This window comes from Lepidochelys kempii, chromosome 1 (genome assembly GCF_965140265.1).
Source record: "Lepidochelys kempii isolate rLepKem1 chromosome 1, rLepKem1.hap2, whole genome shotgun sequence".
Classification (NCBI taxonomy): domain Eukaryota; kingdom Metazoa; phylum Chordata; order Testudines; family Cheloniidae; genus Lepidochelys; species Lepidochelys kempii.
Window position 1 is genome coordinate 27,328,923 of NC_133256.1, and position 14,310 is coordinate 27,343,232.

The 14,310-nt window shown below is 43.0% G+C and overlaps 1 protein-coding gene across 1 annotated transcript in view; it reads right to left on the bottom strand.

Moving 5' to 3' along the window:
* Nucleotides 1-286: 286 nt before the first annotated feature.
* Nucleotides 287-14,310, bottom strand: part of CWC15 (CWC15 spliceosome associated protein homolog) — a 40,168-nt gene continuing 26,144 nt past the window's right edge. The window contains exons 6-7 of the mRNA XM_073337599.1: nucleotides 7,790-7,908; nucleotides 287-3,455 (exon numbers count right to left, since the gene is read on the bottom strand). Coding sequence (XP_073193700.1) covers nucleotides 3,326-3,455; nucleotides 7,790-7,908 — 249 coding nt within the window. The 3' untranslated portion in view covers nucleotides 287-3,325. The remainder of the gene's footprint in view (nucleotides 3,456-7,789; nucleotides 7,909-14,310) is intronic.

Below are 14,310 nucleotides of genomic sequence, written 5' to 3' on the forward strand. Positions count from 1 at the left end.
GTGCCTGGCTGTTGTAGGATTTCCAAACAGTAGGTCACGTTACACAGCTCATGGGTCTGAAAAACAATGTGAGATGGAATTTCAGCGTAAAAATCTGCAAATCCTGGCTTTTGTAGTTTAGTTGACACACAAACAAAACAATAAAGCCTATTTTAAAAGTAATGCTGAAGAACTAACGTTAATCCGGGGCAGATTCTCATCTCCATTTCTATAGCTGTTCCTCTAGAATTATGGGGAGAGTCACTGAGAAGGTAGTTAATAAGCACACACACATAATTATAAAATATTTCAGAGATTAATTTGATTTTTATTTCTACTTGTACAGGATAATCTCATGTAGCTACAAAGCTCATGGAACAAGGGTCCTTTGGCAGCTTAAGTCAGTACAAGAGATCACTCTTCTATACACAAAAAGGGCTACAGTGTTTCAAAGATCCATGAAGGGAAGAATATAAACTAATAAATTTCTACAAAGACACTGAACTAGCTATAAAACCACATCTTAAGGTTTTTTTTTCCCCCTAACGTATTTACTTACTCACTTTTGGCTTAGCTATATTATATATCTTGTAATAGTGCCTAGAGTTAAGTATTATTGTTGTTGCGATGACATCATCATTTTGTTAAGTCAGATCTAAGCAACAGCTGGCTTCCCCACTGCCACATTTTGCCAACTAACCGCTCTTAACTCAAATCTTGACTTTTTAATGTGTGCTCATTAGGAACTATGGCTGATCCCCTGCTTCCAAAAAGCCATCATCGTCGCCAAAAGACAGATAACATGAGCAAAATCAGTACATATTCTTTCCTTAATTCCAAGTGAAATAAGTGTGTCTCAATATGGCTTTTAAACGTGCATATAAAATTCCCTGTTCTATGTATGTACTGACATTACCGGTTTAGATAGTTTAGCCCTGACTGGTTCATCTTGTCTTACCATAAAAAAGGGAAAAATATAAAAACTAATGAAATTGCCTAGGCAATACAAATATGCTTCTAATACAGTAGTTTAACAGGATATCATTTAAAAACCATGTCTAACAAAAAGACTGAAATATCTGTCCTGAAATTTCAAAACCCCTGACCATCACGGTCATAAATATAAAGGGAAGGGTAACCACCTTTCTGTATACAGTGCTATAAAATCCCTCCTTTACAGGCAACATCCTGTTACCTGTAAAGGGTTAAGAAGCTCAGCTAACCTGGCTGACACCTGACCCAAAGGACCAATAAGCGGACAAGATACCTTCAAATCGGGGCGGGGGGGGGAGTTTGTTTGTGCTCTTTGTTTACATGGTTGATCTCTCTTGGTACCGAGAGAAGCCAGACAGAAATCCATCTTCTCCAACCCATCCTAATCCAAGTCTCCAATATTGCAACCAGTATAGGTAAGCCAGGCAAGGTGGATTAGTTTATCTTTTGTTTTATGTGAATTTTCCCTGTGTTAAGAGGGAGGTTTATTCCTGTTTTCTGTAACTTTAAGGTTTTGCCCAGAGGGGGATCCTCTGTGTTTTGAATCTGAATACCCTGTAAAGTATTTTCCATCCTGATTTTACAGAGATGATTTTTACCCCCCTTTTTAAAAAAATAAATAAATAAATAAAATCCTTCTTTTAAGAACCTGACTGATTTTTCCATTGTTCCAAGATCCAGGGGTTTGGGTCTTTGATGATTTTGTAACAAATTGGTTAGGATGTTATTCTCATGCCTCCCCAGGAAAGGGGGTGTGTAGGGCTTGGGGGGGACGGGACGGGAAGGGGGGATATTTTGGGGGAAGACGTCTCCAAGTGGTCTCTTTCCCTGTTCTTTGTTTAAAACGCTTGGTGGTGGCAACATACAAAGACAAGGACAAAGTTTGTACTTTGGGGAAGTTTTTAACCTAAGCTGGTAAGAATAAGCTTAGGGGATCTTTCACGCGGGTCCCCACATCTGTACCCTAGAGTTCAGAGTGGGGAAGGAACCCTGACAATCACTCTGAAAATATGCAACTAATTTTTAAGTAAGAGATTGTGAGCAACATTCGTGCTATAGAAACAGGACTAAATGGACAGATATAGCATGGGCAGCCAACCAGGCAAGAACTCTACATAAAGGCACCTTAAATCCTTTCTGACTTGCAACAACTACTATTCCATTCTAAGATCTCTCAAGTAGAGACTGCTAGTCATGTTCTCGTATATGGAGGTTTTGAAATGAATGCTAATGGTGAGTAAGAAACCACTGAACGCTTTCACTCGTGACCTAAATTGGGATTTGAACTCAGGTATCCAGAGATAAAAGGATGGTATTTCAATCCAATGCATCACTCAGCCTCCTTTTGTAAGTGCATCTCAAATGTGACAATGATCACAAAAGAGAATAAAATCCTTCTGATAGCTGAAGAACACTGTACTGATTGTGATATCCTCTGAATTAACAGAAAAGTTTTCCCACATATATTCTGAGTTTTGTTCAAATTGACTTATAAAAAAAAAGTTTCGTGTGATGACTGGGTTGGGTGCTGCCTTCATTGAAAACATAGTCCTGAAACCAGATTTAAAGATTGCAGGATTGGGCTCTTCCAACCTTGCATCCATGTGGCTCTGACTGCAAGATTGGGGGTTAGAAACACAAGATTACATAGAATGGAATTTCCTGGAGAGAGGCAGCACACCACTGTGCTGCACACTTGCTGGATGCTCCTTGTGGCAAAGCAGTGAATCAGGTCGAGCTCATGATATAGATGAAGGCAGAATTTTTAACAGCTTGGAGCTATCCAGTCAGACCACATTCTTAACTGTTACATCAGAGAAACACTCAATATTTAAGAAGTCAGATAGGGAGTTCATATTGGCTTTCAACTAGCCAATCAAAGGAAGGAAGATAATTAAATTTCATGCATAAAAAGGCAACTTCAGTACTCTCTTCCAGCATGTAGAATTTCACTTACCTTTAAGAATATGAAAATTTACATAATCTGCACAAATTACACATCTCCATATTACATACAGGTTGTTTCCCAAGGAACAGTATTTAGACAATTAAAGTATTTATTGCAAACCAGTCTCTTGCAACATTACATGAAGGCCATTAAAAGTAAATGCATATCCACTGAATTAAACAGAAACAGGTTTAGTTAAAACAAAAAAGGATGCTGAAAAGGATAAAACACTCCAGATACAAGGCGACAATTAAAAAGTTGTCAATGACCTTGAAAAAGCACTTGGAAATTCATGGCAGGAGACAATTTTCAGCCATCATTCTGGGGGAATGGGGGAAGTACACCACAGAGGGGAAGTCACCTTGACCCTTTGAGTCTTTCAGCAATGGAGCACATAAAACTGTACTATTTGATGTATTTTTCCATGAACTTTTTGTGAAATTCAGATCGCAGAGTATCATTTACAAATCTTTTGTCCTTTTTCATTTCATCTATTCCCTTGGCACAGTTCTTGAAGACAACATCGTCATCCCATCTGAAAGAAAAACAAACTATTTAGCTGTACAGTTAAAATTTACTACATGAAATTATGGCAGAGCAACTTAAATAAACTATGTTTAAAACAGTTTTGTAGATTTCAGAAGACCACTGTCTTTTTAGAAAAAACTGTTAACACACATCTGAACTTATTTTGAAAAACCAAAATACAATTATTGTGTGTGTTTTTCATACAAACTATATCCTAAAGTTGTTTGCAGTGTTGTTGTAGCCATACTGGCCCAGGATATTAGAGAGACAAGATGGATGAGGTAATATCTTTTATTGAACCAACTTTTGTTCATGAAATAAATGAGCTTTTGAGCTCCTGAAGGGCTCTGTGTAGCTCAAAAGCTTGTCTTTCACCAACAGCAGTTGGTCCAATAAAATATATTACTTCACCCAGTGGTACCATTTGGAGGGGAGGAGGGGCTCCTGCTCCTCCCCTCCCAGTTTCGTACAGGAGGTGTGTTCTCAGGTGGAGCTCTTAACTACAGCACAGCAGGAGTGTGGAATGTGAGTTCTGAAGAGGAAAGGTGCTGCTCAAAGCCTGTGCCCCTGGGTTTTGTTTACAGAGGCAGGGTGATTAAGATAAGAAAGGGCTGGTAATTATATTAAGGGTCTGGAAGTCATTAATGAGTCTGTAAAACAGGAATCCCTCTGCAGGGAGTGGAGAGTATTGAAGAGAGAAGGCAGGGGACTGGAAATACTACAAAGCCTTCTGAGCCAAGATAACATTCAGAAAAGAGAGAGATGTGAGGGGCGTAGGTGAAAAGAAGGGGCCAAAACCAAGGGAAGGGATAGCAGTGATATAGAGAAGTTCCCACTCTACTTGTGGTACTTATGTGGCCCCATCACCATAGTATTTGAGCACCTCACAACGTCCAACCTATTTCTCCTCACAGCCCCTTGGAGAGGTAGAGCAGTGCTGTTCTCCCCATTGTACAGATGGGGCACAGAGGCACACATGGACTAAAGGCCAGATTTTCAAAGGTGTTTAGGCACCTAGTGGGATTTTCAAAAGCGTCTAGAATATTAGGTGCTTTGTAAACCCCACTAGATGTCTAGCTCCATCTTTGGGTGCCTAACAACCTTTGGAACTCTGTGCCTAAGGCACAGGCCTAGGTCATACAAAAAGCCCACGGGGGAACTAGAACCCAGGTCTCTCAGGGCTAGCTCCTTATCCACTGGACCACCCTCTCTCTCTGCTGCACGCTGTAAAAAAAAATAAAAAAACAAAAAAAAAAGAGAGGACTCTGACAGATGGGAGCAAAACCAAGAGGGACAGTCCTGAGACTCCAGAAAACGGTCCCAGGCAGTTGGGAAGGATGTCATGGTTGACAGCATGAAAAGCAGCACAGAGGTTAGGAATGATGACTAAAGAGAGAATGAGTCAGATGAGAGGAGATCACTTAACCCCCAAGGAGTGGAAGGTTCTGCCCCAGGCTGGATTGTTAAGCAACGGCTGCTGTGCAATTTTACATTTTAACTGAGAATCATTGAATATCAGGGTTGGAAGGGACCTCAGGAGGTCATCTAGTCCAACCGGCTGCTCAAAGCGGGACCAATCCTCAACTAAATCATCCCAGCCAGGGCTTTATCAAGCCTGACCTTAAAAACCTCTAAGGAAGGAGATTCCACCACCTCCCTAGGTAACGCATTCCAGTGTTTCACCACCCTCCTAGTGAAAAAGTTTTTCCTAATATCCAACCTAAACCTCCCCCCACTACAACTTGAGACCAGTACTCCTTGTTCTGTCATCTGCTACCACTGAGAACAGTCTAGATCCACCCTCTTTGGAACCCTCTTTCAGGTAGTTGAAAGCAACTATCAAATCCCCCCTCATTCTTGTCTTCTGCTGACTAAACAATTCCAGTTCCCTCAGCCTCTCCTCATAAGTCAAATCATTTTGTCTTGTCATTGTTTGTTCTGAGTTTGAGAAAAAGAAGGAATGAAAAAGTGTCATACGAGTATCAGATGTGTTTATGCCTCACATTCTTAGGATTTTAGCTGTATCCAGGCCAATTCCACAAGAACAGAAATTGCATTCAGAGTCCATAAAGTCAATGATTATGGTCATGATTTGCATTATTCATTGGGCACAATCTGTGTGCTCAGCACGGTTTAGAATATGCCAGAAAATGTAGTCCCTAAACTAACACATAAGATGTGTAGCCCCAGATAAGATGGCTCAGATATTTAAGTATGAAGTCTATAGTTACTGAGCACATATTAATATTTATGAGTGGAGGCGCTGATGGCAATAGAAGTTTTACTTGATTAAGGATTAGAAGATTTGACCCTTCAACTTCCTTTTAAGAGGAGGAGTGCTAAGAGCTCCTGTGTCTGTTTATTTTCCTTTCCTGCTTGCAGTGGCCTTGATATACCTCAGAAGTATCCATTTTTTTCTCAACTTTAAAATGTGGAATTTTTTCTTGGTGTTTGATTTTAAATATTCTCCTGTGAGAACTGCAACTCAATCACTGTAGTGTTGCGTTTAAGAGCCTTCTGGAAAGTAACTAGCCTTCAAACAGAAGTGAAAGCAGTATTGCCAAGCCTCATGATTCTGTCATGATAATTATTGTTTTCCTTAAAGCCAGAGGCCCTGAAGTCAAGTGGATGTGTGATAATTTCAGCCTTCATTCTTAAAGAAAAATGAAGTTTCTAGCCCTCATGGCTGTGGAGAAACCTTCAAAAATGTGACCCCAGTGCACCTTAAAAGCTCAAAAAGCAGAAAGCAAATAAAAAGAACACCAAATCTATTATTTTTACATAGCCTTGGTGAGCCTGATTCATGATTTCTGAACATTTGGGGTTGGCAATACCATGAAAGTGACTTGAAAGTGTCAGTTTCACTCCTGTTTAAAGTCAGTTTCTAGTCTATTATTTGTAGTGCCCTAACACCCCTAAAGCCCCCAGCAAGTGCAGTATAAACTCACAGGGCCATGCCCTAGTAGGATGTTTCCAAAAGTTTAATGATCTATTCCAAGCTTGGCGAACTGCAAAAAAGTAATATAGATTTTTCTACAAATTGTTTTAATTGTTGTATTCAAGCATAACAAAGCAAGAATATACACTAAAATTCAGTGTCCTTTAAGACAAGTGCCTTGACACAAGATGTCAGAACATATTAGTATTAGAGCTAAGTGAGTCTAATATTTAATTTTCTTTCTTTATATAGGAATTAGATACAGTGTTCCTGCCAGCTAATTGCTAAATTATCTGCAAAAAAACAAACAAAACCACCTAGAGTCTTCAGGTGCCTACATAGCCCCTTGAATCATGGTTAAAGTTGCTCCCCACTAACATCTGAAATGGCGCCCCGACCTAACTCACATTCTCTCTCTTATACCCTAAAGTCTTTACTGTGTAAAAAAAAAAAAAGTAAAAAATGAAAGGATTAGTATTATTAAATCCTGTTTATTAGGGAATGCCTAAGGACTAACCAAAATTGGGGCTCTATTGTTCTAGGAATTATACAAACACAGAGGAGCAGGCAGTTCCTGACTTAGAGCTTACAAACGAAACAGACAAGACAGTCACAAGATGGACGCAGGATGAGACTAATACACAAGTAGAGTGAACAATGTGATGGCAAACAGCATGTTAGCTCTACAATTTTTTACAAAAAGATGTGTTTAATCAGGAGGGGATCAGCTAAATGGAAAGAAAAGTGAAGGGACAGGGGACAAGACAGGGAAGAGGAAGGTAAGATGTGGAGTGAAGCTGAAGTGAAGAGACCGAGGGAGGGCGAGAGCTGGAGCAAACAGCCAATCAGCACAGGAAACAGAAAGCCCAGTCAAAACTGTAGAAAGTTCTCTGAATGTCCAGAGGTCCCTACTTTTGAGTGAAGCTCGTAAACTCCTCATCTATTCCCTATTTTAGTTAAATGGAATACTACCTGGACTATTTCCTAACAGAAACCGTACTATAATCAATAGAAAACGAACCATAAAAAAAAAAAGTGCTAGCACAAAAAATTTCACTAGTCACTCACACTAACAATCCAAAGTAGACAGATGTGTTTAGAAAGGTGTAAGAATGAGTCTGCCTATGAACTCTCGCCACATTGCCTCTTGCAAACATATTGTGCTGTGGATGGCAACGCAAGGCGATTAAATTTTCAATGCAATTCTCTTTGCCCTAAAAGAACCAGGGTGGTCTATTTGGGGAAAAAAACAAACCACCGTCCTTACAATACCTTAATTTCATGTCACATTGTTGACGCAAGGCTTGAGTGGAGAAATAAAATCAATGGCAGTGATACCAGTTTAGCTGCTTTACAGACTGCTGGAGCTCCAGGAAGGGACAAATGTATATTGAGCACAGTACCTTCTCTTCACTTTGAAGTTTGCCTGAGGCTGCACTGGGCCTGTAAGATTTAGTAAAGGGTTGCCACTCAGGATGTTTTCCATTCGAATCCTCTCTTCTTCAGCCTTTTGCTCTTGCTCCTGACAATGAGAAATAGATGCATGTATTTATTAGTTTTTGGCCATCTTTTCAAGCTAATTTACAGAGGAAGATGATGATCATTTAGCTGATAACTCCCACACAGACAACTTCAACTCCTAGTTTAGTCATCACTCCCAGCTGATTTAAAACAGTTGTGTGTGTGAAAAAACAGAGGAAAGGGTGAGGCAGAAACTCTGAAAATCTTAACATTGTTAATCTACTGTCATCTAGCAAAGCTGAACCCTGCATTACTAGCCTTTGATGTTCTAAAGTTTGCAATTAACACCCCATAAATACTAGCATGTTATAGGCTATGTATTTTGTGTATTAATAAACAACCTACCAGATTTTCTTCATTTTAAATTCTATTTAACCTCACATGAGAAAAAGAGAAAACGTTCAGCAATATTCATTAGGTAAGTGGAAGGTGTTATACACTGTTGAAAACAAGCTATTGTCTTCTACCTTCTCAGCCTTTTACCATCACAGAGTCTTACTATTTCCTTCTGCGATACTGTACAACACTGAATAATCTCATGATACCCAAATTTTAAGAGTTTTGCTGTCCGGGTCTCCCCTCACCCTGTTCCCCAATAGCACACTGTAAACTTCTGATTAAAACAACAAAAAAACGTATCTGGCATAAAACTGGTTTCACTAACCACTTTTATAAGCCATCTCAACATCCAGTCACTTAATCTATTCTAGACTTCAAGTTATGTGCGACATTCTGTCTGTATCAACAATTTTTTCCAGAAGCTTTCAAACATGTTACCAGGTTCACTCTTCGATGTAAACATCAGGGGAAAAAGACTGCTCTCTTACTTGGATGACTGAATACAGGCATATCCTTCTACATGCTAAAGTATGGTCTGGAATCATTCCAGTTTAAAAAAATATTGCATTCAATGCTATAGAACTGCTACATGGACTAAAACCAGGGCTACTATGATATATGGATCATAACTGGTGTTTCTTTTAAAACTGCAAAAAATTCATGGATCAGGGCACTTTGGGGACCCAGAACAGGAAATGCTTTTCTTGAGAATAGAATTTAAGATTTTCAGCACTATAAACTACACTGATGCTAACCAGAGTTCGCAAGCTTTAAGCACTCAATCACTGTGAAAGAGTACATTAATAAGTCCTACCTATTTTATTTTTTCATGTTTGTGGACTGAACATATAAGTGGAATATTTCTATAAAAGAGGCCCAAGAGGCCTTAATAAATACAATAGTAAATCATTCTTATAAACATTAGGCAGTTCTAATGTAGAATTTACAAGATTTCTATAAATTTTACTATGCACTTAAGGTACACCAGCCTGTTTCATGCAGAGAACAGAGTGTGTGGGGGTGGGGGTTGGGAAGTGCTTTTGAGACACTGAAGTTATCAGCATATAGAATTCATAGACCAGCTCACTTGTCAAAACTTTACCTCTTTAGGTCTGCATAGTTCAGAATACACGAAAGAATGATTTTTCTTAGATTTTCTTTCACAGAGGAATTTTAAGCTAGCCGTAGGCCTGGTCTACACGAGGAAATTAGACTGGTATAACTACGTCTCTGAGGATGTGAAAAGCCCACACCCCTTAGTGATACAGTTAAACCAACCTGACCCTCAGCATAGACAGCGCTAGAGAATTCTCCCATTGACCTAACTACTGCCTCTCAGAGAAGTGGATAACCTACGTCAACAGGCGTAGGTAGCATCTTCATTGAAGTGCTACAGCAGCATCGCTAGAGTTCACTTGTAGACAAGCTCTCACTTGCAAGTTAGAGCACATTAAAGCAGCCCTGGGTGCCCTAACTCCTGATGTGTCCACGCTGGCAAGGCACGTAGAGCGCCCGGACTCTGTGGCTGGAGTGCCCCTGGTAATCCACCTCCACGAGAAGCATAACGCTTGCTGCGCCGCAGCGTCAGTGTGGACGCACTGCTCTATTAATGCGCTCTGATTGGCCTCCAGAAGTGTCCCACAATGCCCTGTGCTAGCCACTCTGGTCATCACTTTAAACGCTACTGCCCTGCCCTCAGGCGACCAACCATCAGACCTGCCCTTTAAATTCTCTAGGAATTTTGAAATTCCCCTTCCTGTTTGCTCAGCAATGTGTGGAGTGCTCTCAGCGCATCTTTCCAGGTGACCATGCCTCCACGTGCCAGGCGATCCCCAGTATGCAGCAATGACGAGGTGCTGGACTTCATCAGTGCTTGGGGGGAGGAAGCTGTCCAGTCCCAGCTGCACTCCAGCCGTAGGAATTACGATACCTTCGGGCAGACATCAAGGGACATGATGGAAAGGGGCCACGACCGGAGGAGGAGGAAAGCGGTAGCGAGGGTGCGGAGGAGGAGGGGGACAGCCCGGCATCCCTAGATGCATGCAGCCTGGAGCTGTTCTCAAGCCAGGAGAAAGGTAGCCAGTCATAGGGGACAGTGCTTGGAGAAGAACAAACAGCAGAAGAGGTGCCCGGTAAGCGGCTTTTATTTTGGGAAGGAAGTTGTTCGGTGTGGGCTCTTGGGGAGAAGAGGGTTAGGGCTGCACGCATGCCTAGATGTGGAATAGGGCGTTGATGTGCTCTCTCACAACAGGGTAATCGGCCTCAGTGATCTCTTCAAAGGTCTCATGCAGAAGCTGGGCAATCCACTTGCGCAGGTTCCTTGGCAGAGCTACTGTGGCTCCTTGTCCCAGTCAGGCTAATGTGTCTGCACCACTGTGCCGTGACGGCCGGAGGGACCATTGCTGCACACAGGCAAGCTGCATATGGGCCACAGCGGAAGCCGCATTGTAGCAGAAGACCCTCCCTTGCTTCCCAGGTCACCCTCAGCAGGGAGATATCTTCCAGGACGAACTCATCCTGTAGAAAATGTGGGGACAGTGTTCCGCATAGGGACCCCTGCAGTTGTTGTTTCTCCCTGAGGCACAGAACCCCAGGGGACAGTACGGCCATGAAAAAAAATCAGTCCCCTGTGCTTACTCACCACTTTGGGGCTCCTGTGGGTTACGTGCGCTCGGTTTGGGATGGGTAATTTCTGCTATTGTGTACACTGTACTTGTCTTTAACTATGGACGAATCATTGCTATGTCTGGTGTGAACAATGCTGCCTCTGTTAAGTGTTGCATTTTGGCTTTACAGATGCAACCTTAAGATCCCAGCCGTCCTTGTTATCAACGGCCAAAAGACTCCAAAGAATCAGGAAGTGTCTGCGAAGAAGCAAAGAGGACATGCTACATGAAGTCATGCAGCAGTCCCTTAATGAAAATCAAAAAGTACAGGAGTGGCGGGAGAGCGAAAGGAGGCTCCACCAGCAGAACGCGGATCATCAGCATCAAAGCACAGAGCGGCCGCTAAGCATCATGGAGCACCAAGTGGACTCAATACAGGCTCTCGTAGCAATGCAGGCGGAGCACATCCGAGTCTGCCCCCGGTATCCGGTTATAGCACAACCTACATATTTTTTTTTGACAGGCCAAGTGTTTTTTTGTTTGCTTGTTTTATTTCTAACTCTCGGGTGTAAAGTTAGTTAAAAACAGAGAGGCACACATGACAGAGCCCAAGGCAGCAACAGCCAAAGAGGCTGCCCACAGGAGAGCTATGGAGGCAGCGAAAGAGGCAGAAAAAAACCAAGAGGCTGCCCACAGGAGAGCTATAGAGGCAAAGGAAAAAGAAATGGAGGAACAGGGAAAAAAAGAGGAAGCATGAACTGGAGTTGGAGAAGGTAAGGACTGAGCGGAATCTACTGGATAACCCTAACCATCCTTCCCCAACAATCCACAAATGGGAGCGACTATGTCCACAGTATGATTAATCCAGTGATATTGCTGAATATTTTCTCACCTTTGAGAGATTGTGCACTCTCCATAAAATTCCTGAAGCTCATAAGATGACCACACTGGTCGCAAAATTAACTGAAAGAGCTCTGGACATATTCAATAAGATGCCTATTGATGAGGCTTCTGACTATAATAAGTTCAAGGATTTGGTTTTAAAGCAATTTCAAATTATATCTGAAATGTACAGAGTAAAATTTCAAACCCTTGAGAGAGGCCCTGGACTAAGTAATGTGGCTTATCTAAACCAGATGAAGGATCTGTTAGATAAATGGGTCCAAGGAAGGGGTGTCACTAGCTTTGAAGGAATGTATGATTTGATAGCTCAGGAGCAATTCCTGAATATGTCCAAGGAGGAAATAAAACAGTGTTTATAGGATAAGGAAATGGACTCAGCAGAAAGTCTTGCTTCTTATGCTGATTGATACGAGCAGTCCCAGAACACCAGAGAGGCGGGGCAAGCCGGAACAAAAAACGAGTGGAGGGAGCAGAGAGGAACAACCCTGGTCGCAGTTGGAGCAGATACCAGAAGGGACACCCTCAGACTACACCCTACTACCAGGGGCAGCCCAAGGCCCCAACTACACACCAAGGAATACTCCAGACACCTTATCCTGCCACACCGTTCTCCAGCAACCCACCTCGCCCCAGTGACCCGTTAGCTGGACGATGTTTTAAATGTAATGAGCCGGGGCATGTGAAGGCCAACTGCCCGAAGAACCCCAACAGATTACAGTTCATTGCACAGGAATCACACCAGAGGTCCTCAGGCCCAGATACCACCCAGATTCCCTCCACTCTGAGGGTAACTGTGAGTGGGGGGGGGGGGGAGAAGGTGGAGGGACACCAGAGCACAAGTGTCTGCTATCTATGCTTCCTTAGTGGACCCAAATTTAATTGACCCAGAGATCCAAGTGACAATTCAACCCTTCAAGTCCAACTCTTTCAATTTGCCTACAGCCAAGTTGCCCGTCCAGTACAAGAGCTGGTCAGGAACGTGGACTTTTACAGTATATGACGATTATCCCATCATTGATGACTACCCCATGCTGTTGGGTGAAGACTTGGCCAATCATGTGAAGCTAGCCAAGAGGGTGGGAATGGTCACCCACAGCCGCGCTAAGCAAGCCGTCATGCCTAGCTCTGTTCCGGAAACTTCTACTAGGACCCGGTCAGAGGTGATGGACCCGGACCCCACACCAACATCTGCAACAGCAGTAGTGGATCCAGTCTCAGAGACCCAGACAGAGCCAGAACCGGAACCGGTGGAACAACCAGCACAAGTCCCATTGCCAGCACTGAATCAAGTACTTGCAACCCCAACACCAGAAGGCCCCACTGAACCTGAACTGGCAGCAGCCGATAACCCTACACAAGAGGCTCAGCCAGAGCCTGAAACCTAACATAGTGCACCAGCGGAGAGCGGTTCACAGTCTACGGAAACAGCCCCATCCCCTACATCGCTTCCAGAGGGACCAAGCCTAGGTCCACAATCCAATGAGGAACTGATGTCTCCAGCATCAAGGGAACAGTTGAAAAGGAAGCAGATGAAAGCCCCCAGAGAGCTTGGATGGCGGCACAGAACAACCCACCGCCTCTCAGCTCTTCTTATCGATCCAGGTTTGTTGTAGAAATAGGACTTTTATACAAGGAAACTCTTTCTGGTGGACACCAGGAAGACTGGCATCCTCAGAAACAGTTGGTAGTTCCAACTAAGTATCGGGTCAAGCTCTTGAGCTTAGCTCATGATCATCCTAGTTGCCATGCTGGGGTGAACAGGACCAAAGACCATTTGGGGAGGTCATTCCACTGGGAGGGAATGGGCAAGGATGTTTCTACCTATGTCCGATCTTGTGAGATATGCCAAAGAGTGGGAAAACCCCAAGACGAAGTCAAAGCTCCCCTCTAGTCACTCCCCATCATTGAAGTTCCATTTTAGCGAGTAGCTGTGGATATTCTAGGTCCTTTTCTGAAAAAGACACCCAGAGGAAAGCAGTACATATTGACTTTCATGGATTTTGCCACCCGATGGCTGGAAGCAGGAGCTCTAAGCAGCACCAGGGCTAAAAGTGTGTGCCAGGCACTAGCAGACATTTTTGCCTGGGTAGGTTGGCCCTCCGACATCCTCACAGATGCAGGAACTAATTTCCTGGCAGGAACTATGGAAAGCCTTTGGGAAGCTCATGGGGTGAATCACTTGGTTGCCATCCCTTACCATCATCAAACAAACAGCCTGGTGGAGAAATTTAATGTGACTTTGGGGGCCATGATATGTAAATTCGTAAATGAGCACTCCAATGATTGGGACCTAATGTTGCAGCAGTTGCTCTTTGCCTACAGAGCGTACCACATCCCAGTTTAGGGTCTTCACCATTTGAACTTGTAATGGCCCCTTAACCTCCCGGCCATATACAGTTGGTGAAGCAGCAATGGGAGGGGTTTACACCTTCTCCAGGAACTAACATTCTGGACTTTGTAACCAACCTACAAAACACCCTCTGAACCTCTTTAGCTACTTCAGCGCAGCATGGTCAGTTTGTAGGTGGAAATGCCATCCCCAAACGTATGGGTGT